This window comes from Hylobates moloch, unplaced genomic scaffold (assembly GCF_009828535.3).
Source record: "Hylobates moloch isolate HMO894 unplaced genomic scaffold, HMol_V3 SCAFFOLD_4, whole genome shotgun sequence".
Lineage (NCBI taxonomy): Eukaryota > Metazoa > Chordata > Mammalia > Primates > Hylobatidae > Hylobates > Hylobates moloch.
Window position 1 is genome coordinate 41,573,475 of NW_026652279.1, and position 12,391 is coordinate 41,585,865.

The 12,391-nt window shown below is 40.8% G+C and overlaps 1 protein-coding gene across 2 annotated transcripts in view; it reads left to right on the forward strand.

The window, feature by feature from the left end:
* Positions 1-12,391, forward strand: part of GPR156 (G protein-coupled receptor 156) — a 122,899-nt gene that overhangs the window by 86,195 nt on the left and 24,313 nt on the right. For both annotated transcript variants that reach the window (XM_032150079.3, XM_032150080.3), the window contains exons 4-5: positions 8,248-8,377; positions 8,623-8,733. In XM_032150079.3, the coding sequence (XP_032005970.1) occupies positions 8,248-8,377; positions 8,623-8,733 (241 nt within the window). The remainder of the gene's footprint in view (positions 1-8,247; positions 8,378-8,622; positions 8,734-12,391) is intronic.

Sequence of the window (12,391 nt, forward strand, 5' to 3'; positions counted from 1 at the left end):
TCACACTTACAGCTAAATATTTTGTTTATTTGATTATTTGATTGATTTGGGTGTAAATTCTATTGCACCTCTGGTAAACCAAGTCAACCTGCCCTTCCTGGTTAAGAAAGAGAGGCAGAAATGCAAAGTGTAACCAGCTTATTAATAAGCCAAGGATAGAGAAAAGAAATTTGTCTCTGGGCTGGGCGCAGTGGCTCATGCCTGTAATCCTAGCACTTTGGGAGGCCAAGGCAGGCGGGTCACTTGAGCCCAGGAGTTTTAACATCAGCCTGGCCAACATGGCAAAACCCCATCTCTACTAAAATTATAAAAATTAGGCAGGGATGGTGGCACGTGCCTGTAATCCCAGCTACTTGGGGTGGCTGAGACACGAGAATTGCTTGAACCCGGGAGGCGGAGGTTGCAGTGAGCTGAGATCGCCTCACTGCACTCCAGCCTGGCTGCACTCCAGCCTGGGCAACAGAGTGAGACTTTGTTTAAAAAAAAAAAAAAAAAAAAAAAAAAAACTGTCTCTGGCATAACTTGAGAAGGGAGAAGCTAGAAGAGACCTTTGGTTTCGTCAGGTCCAAGCACTGCTAACCATTCAGCTATTCTGTGGGCAGAATGTCTTTGTTCTTCCAGGTGCAACTTCAGCAGCTGTGGGCCTGAACTGACAGTGCAGGGTAAGGAGCTCACTCTCTCCATGTGAAACAAAGCGGAACTACAGGAATGTAGGCTGATTTGGAAAGGCCAGGCCCACCCAGGACAAGAGGCAGTGCTGAGTGTTTGGCTCATGACAAAACATAATTTACAAATTTACTGGCTTCAAGGATGTAAAAAGATACAATTTACTGGCTTCAAGAGTGTAAAAAGGCCTGCTTCCTAGCCTAGCTGCAAGCAGCAACTCAGTCCAAGATCAGCAGATTTTCTGAAGCCTGGGGGTGGGATGCATGTTGTTAACCTCTGATGCAGGTGTCTGCTGAGAGTCGGTAACCTGTGTGGTCGTGAAGATGAGATTTCATCCATCAATTGCTTGACAAGCGCTATCATTGTATCTCTGGGCCTGCGTGGCCTTCAACACATGACCTAAGAAACATATTGGACAAAAGTATTTCCTGGGAGAATTCTCCAGCAAGAATTCAGCCATTGGCAAAGAAAGAATCTTTCAAGTGGCCCTATCTCACTGGAGGCAAGTAAACATATGTACACATGTGCATATGTGAATATACACTCCTTCAAGGTGCTGCACTTTCCTAGAAACAAAAAGAATGAGAGGAAAAAGCTTTACAGGCATCCTAACAGGATGCTTTCTCTCGTTTATTTTTAGACTCCTTTCAGCTCTGTGCTAAGAGGGGAAGCAAAGGAAGGGTTACCCAGAATGCAAAGCTTTTTAGTGAGGGTTTGGGGTGTGCAAATTTGTTAAAGTGGTGAAAACCCAGTGTCTATGGAAGTTCACAGCATCCACAGCACTCAGAGCCCCCCAAAGATCTCTGGCCCTTGTGTTCACTAATTCCAAGGAATTCTCAGCCATTCCAGGGGACTCTAGGGATCCCCTGAAACCACTACAATTACCCAGAATGTGCCTCTCCTAACACATAGGCATTGAACCAGTTCCTAACTCTCCCCCAACTCTCACAGATCTCTAGTACTTTAAGAGCCATATGGCACACGTGCCTAGCCCTCAGCCTTCTGCCCAATAGGGGAGTGCTTTGCCAGGGAAAAATAAGATTAGGGAAGAGGACAAAGAAAGGAAGAAGAGAAGGGGTTTCCATATCCATTAATGAATTCATTCAACAGATGGCTATGGAACACTTACCATTTTCCAAAGACCGTGCTATGGTGTGGGTTATAGAATAAGAAGCAGCTTGGCTTTTGAGGATAGAAACTGTCCAGTGGAACTAGCATTAAAAGGTGGTAATATAACATGACAATTGTACTGATGCACATAGACCCTGGGGTGTTTTAGAGACATAGAGGATGGCACCAAACCTAGACTGAGGGCATCATCCAGACAGATACATGCTCTTATTTCTTTGAGTCCTATGAGGTGAGTCACGCACAAAGAAAATGTAAAGAAACAACTCAGAATAAATAAAAAGATAGATAGCACAGTAAGCTTGGCAGATTGATGTTGCAGAATGTCAGTTTTGGTGGCAACAATCTGCAAGGTTGTCTCATTTTCTCCTGCACCACTCAGCTGCCCAGATGCAAAAGCAGACAATGGATTGTGGCTCTGATCTGAGTTTTATTGGGCAGATGCTGCAGAAGGGCTTGTTTGAAAAGGGAATCGGGTGTTATTGAGAGAACAGTTCAGATGACCAACCAGGGATCTGAAATTAGGTAGAGATAGGAAGAGAGACTGATAAACTATGAGGAAGCAAAAGAACCAAGTGACTGGAGGTCTGTAGGCTGTCAGTGTACAAATGTGGTAGGACTAAGCACATGAGAGGGCTGGAGGATAGGACACTCACTCATTTATTCCTCAAATGTTTATTGAGTGCCTTCAGTGTCTAGGTAGTGTTCTAGTTCTGAGAGTACATCATGCACAATTCTATTGGGAGGAGAAAACAATAAATAAAATCATAATAATAAGTAAATTATGTAATATGTTAAAAGGTAATCAGTACTGTGGTTGAATGGGGACAGGGGAAGAGAATAGAGCAGAATAAGGATTCAGAATTCTGAGGATAAGGTGTAATTTTACATAGGGTTGTCATCACAGCTCTAGTTGAGAAGGTAACATATGAACACGCAATCAGGAGAGAAAGAGGATGAGCTATGCAGATACATGTATTGAAATATTCCAGGCAGAGAAAACAGCCACTTCAAAGCCTCGCAGTGTGTGAGTGCCTTGTGTTTTCAAGGAACAGCAAGGAGGCCGTGTGGCTGGAGTGGGATGGGCCTGGAGAAGATGTAAGAAATGAGGTCAAGAAACAACAGGGATCAAGTGTGTAGGCTTTGTACACTCTGGTAAAGATTGGCTTTCCCTCTGGGCAATAGAGAGTCATTGTGGGGTTTTGAGCAGAGAAGTGATGTGATCTTATTTCTCTTTAATGGATTACTCTAGCTGCTATGTTGAAAATAGACTTGAGGGAAGTGCCAGGGTAGAAGCAGGGAGACCAGTTAGGAGGCTATTGCAATAATCCAAATAAGAAATGCAAAGTAAGACTTTGATCAGGTGGTGGCAGCAGAGGTGGTGAGAAGGAGTTAGATTCTGGATGTATTTCGAGGATAGAGCCAACAAGATTTATGACAGATTGGATGTGGGTAGTGAGCAAGAGTCAGGATGACTCCAAGGTTTTTGGAGGCAAATTGAAAGGTGGAGTTGCTGTTATCTGAAATGGGGAAGAAGGTGAGCAATTGAGGGGGAGACTCGGAGTTAAATTTTGAACAGATTGTAGTCAAATTAGTGTTGGGATATTGGTGTTTAAAATTCCTGAAGGGAAACCATTCTGAGTGACCCTAAGACCCAGAGTGTAACCTGGGGATGGGTGTCTGAAGAGGAATAAAGTGAAATCATTATGATTGAATAATTTAGAACTCTGGAGGCTGAAAAGCTAATGAAATCTCCTAGGATGTTCTAGTAGGATGGTGGTCCAGGCACGAGAGTAAGGAACAGGGTCAGGCCTTATGATAGACACTTTAAATACAAATGGCTAGAGGTCACACTAATATTAGCTTGAGGTGTGCAGAGTTTTAATTGGGTGCAGATTAGTGTATACATTAGAAATAAGCAAGATATTAAAAGATCAAATTTGCTGAAACACATCAGATAACATTATGATAAAGGTGTTTGGAGTTTTATTTGAGATAGATTTATAATCCCATTGTAGCATGGATCAAAAATAGTAAGTTGATAAAGAAATCAGATAAATTTTCACAATTTAAATTTTAATTGTTTTATTAAAAAGCATTTTGGAAAGACATTCATATTCGGTTTTGGATAGGTTAAAGCTCAGTGATACCATTTACATCAATTTTTGTAGCATTTTAGAGAGCATGGTCTTGTGACATCTTAGGAAAGTTTTCTGTTAGTCACAGCATGCCAACAAGTACCCTGTGCTCCATTCTCTGGCCATGTTTTCGGACTCAGTAACTCCAAATAAAATAAACTGCCAAGTTCAGAAATTAACATTTGATAAAGTTTTTGCAACATCATACCATTGAGCTGGTGGATGTCACTTAAGCATCTGAATTCATTAGAGACTATTGAAATGATAATGCAGAATTATACAGGTTTTGCAGGTGTAGTTCGATATTTATCTATATGTATTGAAACCTCACTTGAGGATAGAAAAATCAAGAAAGTTCTTGTCTTACATTTCCACTCAATAAATGAAGAGGAAGAGATAATGAGATAGCTATATAATCCTTTAAAAAAAAAAAAAACTTCACCTTGTTTCTGACTGACAGTAACCCAATTCAGGCTTTTTACTCTTCATAAATGGAAGACAAGTAATCTAGATAGTACTGGCTATCTATAATTAAATATACAATATTGAAATCTATTTGCTTTGTGGAAATTATGTGTTTGTGGCTGATTAAAATATTCAGCTATGTAGGCTTCATCTTTTAGCTGAATAGAAAAATATAAATGACATTGGTGGCTGAATTCCTACCAACGTGGCAAAGACATTCCCCAGACATACATAATTCACCTGCTGAATTGGAGATGATTCACCTTTCAGTGACTTCACAGGTGTTAACTTGGCCAAACAAAAAAGGGAAATCATCTTGTATTCATCTTTTGTTCCCTGAGGCAAGTTTTCAGTAAGACTGCTTGGGAAAAATATCACAATATACATATATAAGCCCATAGTATGTCTATTTGAATAATGAATTAGCACCACTGTCTGAGAGGTGAAAACTATTCAATGTATATTTTGTGGAAAAATTGAGTTCCTCTTAACTAAATCAGAAAGGGAAGGAATCCTCAATCAGGATTTCATGTAGTACTGTATCACTCAAAGGAAAACTGATTGTATAGTGGTACTCAAATAAAATGGGTCCAAAGAAAAATTATGAGAGAAACTTACCGATCGGTGATCTAGACCAAACAGACATGTGGCTGTGAAATCCAGGCAGTTGCTTGGTGACTATCTAGTCATGGCTTATGTGCAGGAATGTGAGAATGGCCATGGGGAGGAATGGCCTGAGTTATGGGTCTTGCAGGAGTCCACCCAGTGCTTGTGCCATTGCTCAAACTTCTGACTGCCCTGTGCAACCGGTGCCAGGTCAGCAGTACTGTCTGCTCTGAATCAGTGTCTGCACTGGTCTCTAATGTAGTACTTTTCTTTAAAAAATGCTTTGTGAAGCTGCTGGTTAGCACTGTTCTTACTTCTGTAGTTAATATTCACCACATATTCCCCTTCTTTTGTGGAGAGATAAAGAAATTAAGGAAAATCACTCTCCATAAGTCCACAATCTGAAGACATGGAGGCTGAGGAGGCAGACCTGAATGAGTAAGTGGATCGTACGATAGGGCTAGATCTTAAATTTGGATACAAGAGACTTAAGGTAAACCATAGAAGATTGTTCTTTATACATGTAGCTCTTTTGCTAAATATAAAGGTGGTATGTTAAGATTAATAAATCTGAATGTAATGTACGGAATGTACTAGAACAGGGAAAAATTGGTGTTCACTGAGAGCTGAAGGTTACATCAAAAATCTAAAAAGTAATATTTTTGCATCATCTTAAAGTTTGCAAAGAGTTTTGGCACATACATCATCTCATCTTTGCAATAACCTGTGGGGTAGTTACAAAAGATGATGTTATTTTCATTTTCCAGATGAGGAAATAGGAGCCTGTTTCCTGGTCAGACAGGCTTAGTCAGCTGTGAGTGGCAGAGCTGGTATTCCCACCTGTTACCTTCCACCCCAGTTCCATTGCTCCTAACATGATTGTATCCTGGATAAACATGGTATCAAGAATGGAAAGGCCAGGCGCAGTGGCTCACACCTGTTATCCCAACACTGTGGGAGGCCGAGGTGGGCAGATCACCTGAGGTCAGGAGTTCGAGACCAGCCTGGCCAACATGGTGAAACCCTGTCTCTACCAAAAATGCAAAAATTAGATGGGTGTGGTGGCGCGTGCCTGTAAACCCAGCTACTGGGGAGACTGAGGCATGAGAATCACTTGAACCTAGGAGGTGGAGGTTGCAGTGAGCCGAGATTGCCCCACTGCACTCCATCCTGCACAACAGAACAAGACTCTATCTCAAAAAAAAAAAAAAAAGGAGAGTGAACTTTGGGAGGCTGAGGCAGGCAGATCACTTGAGGTCAGGAGTTTGAGACCAGCCTGGCCATCATGGCAAAACCCTCTCTCTACTAAAAACACAAAAATCAGCCTGGCGTGATGGTGGGCACCTGTAATCCCAGCTGCTCAGGGGGCTGAAGCAGAAGAATTGCTTGAACCTAGGAGGCAGAGGTTGCAGTGAGCCAAGATCATACCACTACACTCCAACCTGAGCAACAGAGCGAGACTCTGTCTCAAAAAAAAAGGATGGAGAGTGAGAGAAAACTCAGAGACTTTGAAATAAGAAGTGAAAGAGGCCGGGCACAGTGGCTCACACCTGTAATCCCAGCACCTTGGGAGACCGAGACAGGCAGATCATTTGAGGTCAGGAGTGTGAGACCAGCCTGGCCAACATGGTGAAACCTGTCTCTACTAAAAATACAAAAATTAGCTGGGCATGGTGGCAGGCGCCTGTAATCCCAGCTACTCGGGAGGCTGAGGCAGGAGAATCACTTGAACCAGGGAGGCGGAGGTTGTGGTGAGCCAAGATCAAGCCACTGCGCTCCAGCCTGGGTGACAGAGCAAGACTCTGTCCCAAAAAAATTAAAAAAAGAAGAAGAAATGAAACCTGGCAATTGATTGGGTATTTCTGATGAAGAAACAGAAGAAGGAAAAGGTGATTCCTAGGTTTCTAAAACCTGGAAGAGGAGGACAGTGAGATTATAATATAAGCAGCTGATATTGGCAACATGCCTACTATGTGCCAGGCCATGTGCCAAGCATTTTGCCATATTGCCTTATTAAATCCTCACAACTCTTTGAAGGTAGATCGTATAATTATTATTTTCATTTTAGAAAAGGGAGTGCATGAAAGTTGCTCTCACTTTTAGAAAAAGAAAAAAATCTTCCCTCCAAGACAAAGCTAAGTTCAACTGGACTCACTGGCCTATGCTGACAGTACCTGGGGCCTGGGACAGTGGTTTGGTGTTCTTGTGTGTATGGATGTATCACAATGTCAGGCACAAAGTAACTAAGCCATGCTCATGGCGGTTATGATGCTTGCAAATCCAGCACTGCCAAACTGTTTAGTGCCTCCTAGGTGCTTTGCCTGTGGTTAGAACAAGCTTCACTAAGTGGATAGTTTTGCCTTGGCCCTGGCCTTTAAGGCAGCCTGCCATGTCATCAAGAGACATAGGTAAGAATGTTTTCCTCCTTAGTTATGATTTAAAAATAAAAGTATAACAAAGTATAATTATCAAATGACTATTAGTAGAAATGTTGCATTTATATACAGTATTTAGATTACAATTCTTAAATACAATGTCTTTCCTTCTTGTTACTTGTAATTAATTAGTATCAGTCACTGTCCAGTGTGAGCCTGGCATTGCCCTTAGGTTAACCAGTTCACATCCTGAACTTCTGTTGGTGCCCAGGGTATTTGTCTGAACTCCTGATTATTCACATCTCCCTCTAACTTTCAAATTTGTCTCTAATCTCATCTAAAACTATTAATATTTGAGAAAAGGCCTTGCCCCAATTTCCTGCTTCTAATCCCTTTATCCTCTTTCTTTCTTGGTCAAGTAGAGGAAAATGGTTTACATATCAAATAAAGTAAATAGTATATGAAAAAAAAAAAAAAAACAACCTCTTTCTAAGGGCTCCAAACTCTGTGGGTATCTACCTGCTGGTTGTTTATTCACTAAGCTGCACATGGCAGTCCCCTAGCAACCATAAACTTCATCGATAAAATCCCAACTCTTCTCCAATACCACCTGTTTGTAGGTAGTCATCCTTCTTTTAAAAAGACTTGGGAGTTATACAAGCAATAAGTGCCAGAGTTTAGTTCTTTTTGAAAATAAATTTAAAGAAATTATAAGTTTTCACAGGGCTGTAAAGAGTTTTCTTCCCAGTGGTCCTTCAATCCAAGGCTGCATTGGAGATTATGCTGGTGAGGAAGCTTTGGTCTTGTAGATCTTTGGCCCCAAGGCAAAAGGTCATGGCTGTAAGTGTCTTTCTTCTGATCCCCTCTAGGATTGTGAAGATGTCCAGTCCCAATCTGAACATTGTGACCTTACTGGGCAGTTGTCTGACTTACAGTAGCGCTTACCTCTTTGGGATTCAAGATGCTTTCGTGGGGAGCTCAATGGAAACTCTCATTCAGGTAGGTGAAGTTTTAAAATTTGGTTTTGACTGTAAAGTTTTTATTTTTTTTTTAAACCAGCTGCTCCCGTGGGTGGTGGTTACCTTTATCCTTGGAGTGGGCACTTTTCGAGGCAATCCCAGAACACTTGGTGAGGTTCACTCTGTACCTCGTGCCATCTGTGGGACCCAGACCCTGCAGATCAGAGTGTGTGGAGAACTGATAAAGGTTCCTCTTGTGACTTTTCTGTCTCCTTCCACTTGTAGACAAGACTGTCCATGCTGTGCATTGGGACTTCCCTTGTGTTTGGCCCCATTCTGGGAAAGAGCTGGCGACTCTACAAGGTGTTTACCCAAAGGGTCCCGGACAAGAGAGTGGTGAGTAGGCAGCAAGTACACAATGCTTGACTGCAGATGGCAGCTTCAGCATTGGTTAACAGCTAGAGAAGCTCATGCACATTACTGAGCCTAGCCGCTTTCAGGACATCCAAAGTTCTTGTTTCTCATTCCAAACCCTGGAATCATGCGGCCTCATAAGGCCTCAGGCCTGGAAGGCTGTGGATCAGTGCTGTTGAAGATAGGGCTTCAAACTTGGGCTCTGGTTCCTATGTACCCCAGGCCCTATGGGGACATGTGAGCTGGCCAATACCTGGCACCAGTGTGAGGCAGAACAAGATCCCAGAAACTGTTGTTTGGCACAGGTGTGAGCTGGAAGTGAAGGGAGGAAGAGTGATTACAGAGAAACTATAGCAAGTAAGTAGTTATTTCCTTCCCTGGAGTCCAGTTCTTTTCTATGTAGAAGGCAGTTCTCTGTACTGAGAAGGATTTGCCCAAAGCAGTGGGCAAGGAAGAGGAGACAGAATCAACTCTAAGTTATGTAGCAGCCAGATCACCGACATGTCCCTGATATCAGTCATCAACTTAACCACATTTCCCCATTTTATCAGGTTGTCTGATGAGACTGCTCAAACCTCAATTCCTGACCATTATCCTCATTGGGTATAGGCCCTGCCCAGACCCAATATATCATTCAGTTGGTGTTTACTTCTCTGGAATGATGGGAATTTTTTTTAGCAAATGTTATTGAATCATGGTGCATACTTACCAAAGCTCAGCTGTGAGCAATCATACCTATGAAGAACATTGCCTAGAAGGACAAAAACTGCATTCATCCCTCAAGAACACCAGTTTCTTTTTTAAACATAGCTTTACTGAAGTATAATTGACATGCAGTGAAATGCACATATTTAAAGCATATGATTTGATAAATTGTGACATGGATATACAACCAAGAAACATGGTGCATAATGAACATATCATATCCTCATCTTCAAAAGCTTTCTTGCAACCCTTTATTATCTCCCTCTCCTGTCCAATCCTTATATCCCTTGTTCCTATCCTCAGGAAATCATTGATTTGCTTTCTGTCACTGTAGATGAGTTTGCATTTTCCAGAGTTTTATATAAATGGAACCATGCAGTATGGACTATTTTTTCTCTGGCTTATTTTACTCATATAATTGTTTTTATGAATATTATAGTTATTTATCTATGTTGTGTGCATCAATAGTTATTTCTTTGTTATTGCTGAGTAGTATTACAATGCATAGACACAATTTGCTTATCTGTAGATGGATGTTTGGGTTATCGCCAGTTGTGGCGATTAAAATTAAACCTGCTATGAACATTCATGTACAAAGTCTTTGTGTAGACATAGGCTTTTATTTCTCTTGGGTGAAAACCTAAGAGTATGGTTGGATCATATGGTAAGTGTATATTTAATTTTTTAAGTAATGGTCAGACTGTTTTTCGAAGTGGTTTTACCATTCTGCATTTCCACCAGCAATGTATGAGAGTCCATTTCCTCCACATTCTTGGCAACATTTGATTTGATCAGTCTTTTTCATTTTAGGCATTCTAATAAGTATGTGTGGTAGTATCTCATTATGCTTCCAAATTTTCATTTCTCTAATGCAGTATTGAGCATTTCTTCACTTGCTTATTTGCCATCCATACACCTTCTTTGGTGAACTATCTGTTCAAATTTTTCACCCATTTTTTTTTTTTTTTTTTTTCTGAGACAGAGTTTCATTCTTTCACCCAGGCTGGAGTGCAGTGGTGTGATCTTGGCTCACTGCAACCTCTGCCTTCCTGTTTCCAGTAATTCTCCTGCCTCAGCCTCCCAAGTAGCTGGGGTTACAGGCACCCGCCAGCACGCCTGGCTAATTTTTGTATTTTTAGTAGAGATGGGGTTTCATCATGTTGACCAGGCTCCTGACCTCGTGATCCGCTTGCCTTGGCCTCCCAAAGTGCTGGGATTACAGGCGTGAGCCACCACACCCAGCCTCATTCATTTTTAAATTGGATTTTTTGTTGTCTTATTATTGAGTTTTGTGAGTTCTTTTTATATTCTGGATACAAACCCTTTATCAGATGTAGATTTGCAAAGATTTTCTTCCAGTTTGTTCTTTTGTTCCTTTTACTTTCATTTACTTCAGAATGTCTTTCAAAGATAAGACATTTCTCATTCTGATGAAGTCCAATTTATCAATTTGTTCTTTGTTTCTAGGTTTCTTGTTTATTTGTTTGTTTTTGTATTTTTAGTAGAGATGGGGCTTTACCATGTTGGCCAGGCTGGTCTCAAACTCCTGGCCTCAAGTGATTCACCAGCCTCAGCCTCCCAAAGTTCCAGGATTACAGGCATGAGCCACCACACCCGGCCCCACTGTGTTCTTTTATGGATCATGTTTTTGGTATTATATTTAAGAAAATTTTGCCTAACTTAGGGCCCCAAAAGTTTTCTCATGTGTTTACTTCCAGAAATTTTAGAGTTTTAGCTTTTACATTTAGGCCTATGATCCATTTTGAGTTAATTTTGGTATATGGTATGATGTATTGATTGAATTTTTTTTTTTTACATACAGACATTTGATTATTCCAACACCATTTGTTGAAAAGATTGTCCTTTCTTCACTGAATTACCTTTGTGCCTCTGTTAAATCAGTTGTCCATAAGTGTGTAGATCTATTTCTGGAACCTCCATTCTGTCTCACTGATGTGTCTATCTCAACAGCAATACCATATTACCCTGATTACTGTAGCTTTATACTAAATCTTGAAATCAGGGCGTATTAGTTCTTTGACTTTCTTCTTCTCTTTCAATGCTATTTTGGCTAATCTGGGTCCTTTGAATGCCCATGTGAATTTTTGAATCAGTTTACTGATTTCTACAAAAATTCTTTTGGGATTATGTTGAATCTAATAGATCAAATTGTGGAGAATTGGCTTCTTACTAATGTTGTGTCTTTTGACCCATGAACCCATTTATTTAGGTCTTTAATTTTTCCCATCTTTTTTTTGTACTTTTCAATATTGCTCTTTCACATCTTTCATCAAACTTGTTTCTAGGTATTTTATATTTTTTTGCTATTTTATATGTTACTATTTTTTTAATTTCACTTTCCAGTTGTTTGTTGCTAATATATAGAAATATAATTAATTTTTGGTTTTTTTGAGATGGAGTCTCACTCTGTTGCCTAGGATGGAGTGCAGTGGTGCGATCTCAGCTTACCGCAACCTCCGCCTCCCGGGTTCAAGCAATTCTCCTGCCTCAGCCTCCCAAGCAGCTGGGATTACAGGTGCCTGCTACCACACCTGGCTAGTTTTTGTATTTTTAGTAGAGATGAGGTTTTACCATTTTGGCCAGGTTGGTCTCAAACTCCCAACCTCAAATGATCCGCCTTCCTCGGCCTCCCGAAGTGCTGGGATTACAGGCATTAGCCACCATGCCTGGCCACAGAAATATAATTAATTTTTATATGCTTAGCTTGTATACTGCAACCTTGCTAAACTACATGTTAGTTCTAGCAGCTTTTTTATAGAGTCTATCAGATTTTCTACAAAGATAATCATATCATCAGTGAATAAAGATAATTTATTTCCAATCTCTTGTCTGATTGCACTGGCTAGATACAATAGTACAATCTGAATAGAAGTGGTGAGAGCAGATATCTTTGTTATTCTTGATCCTGTGGGAA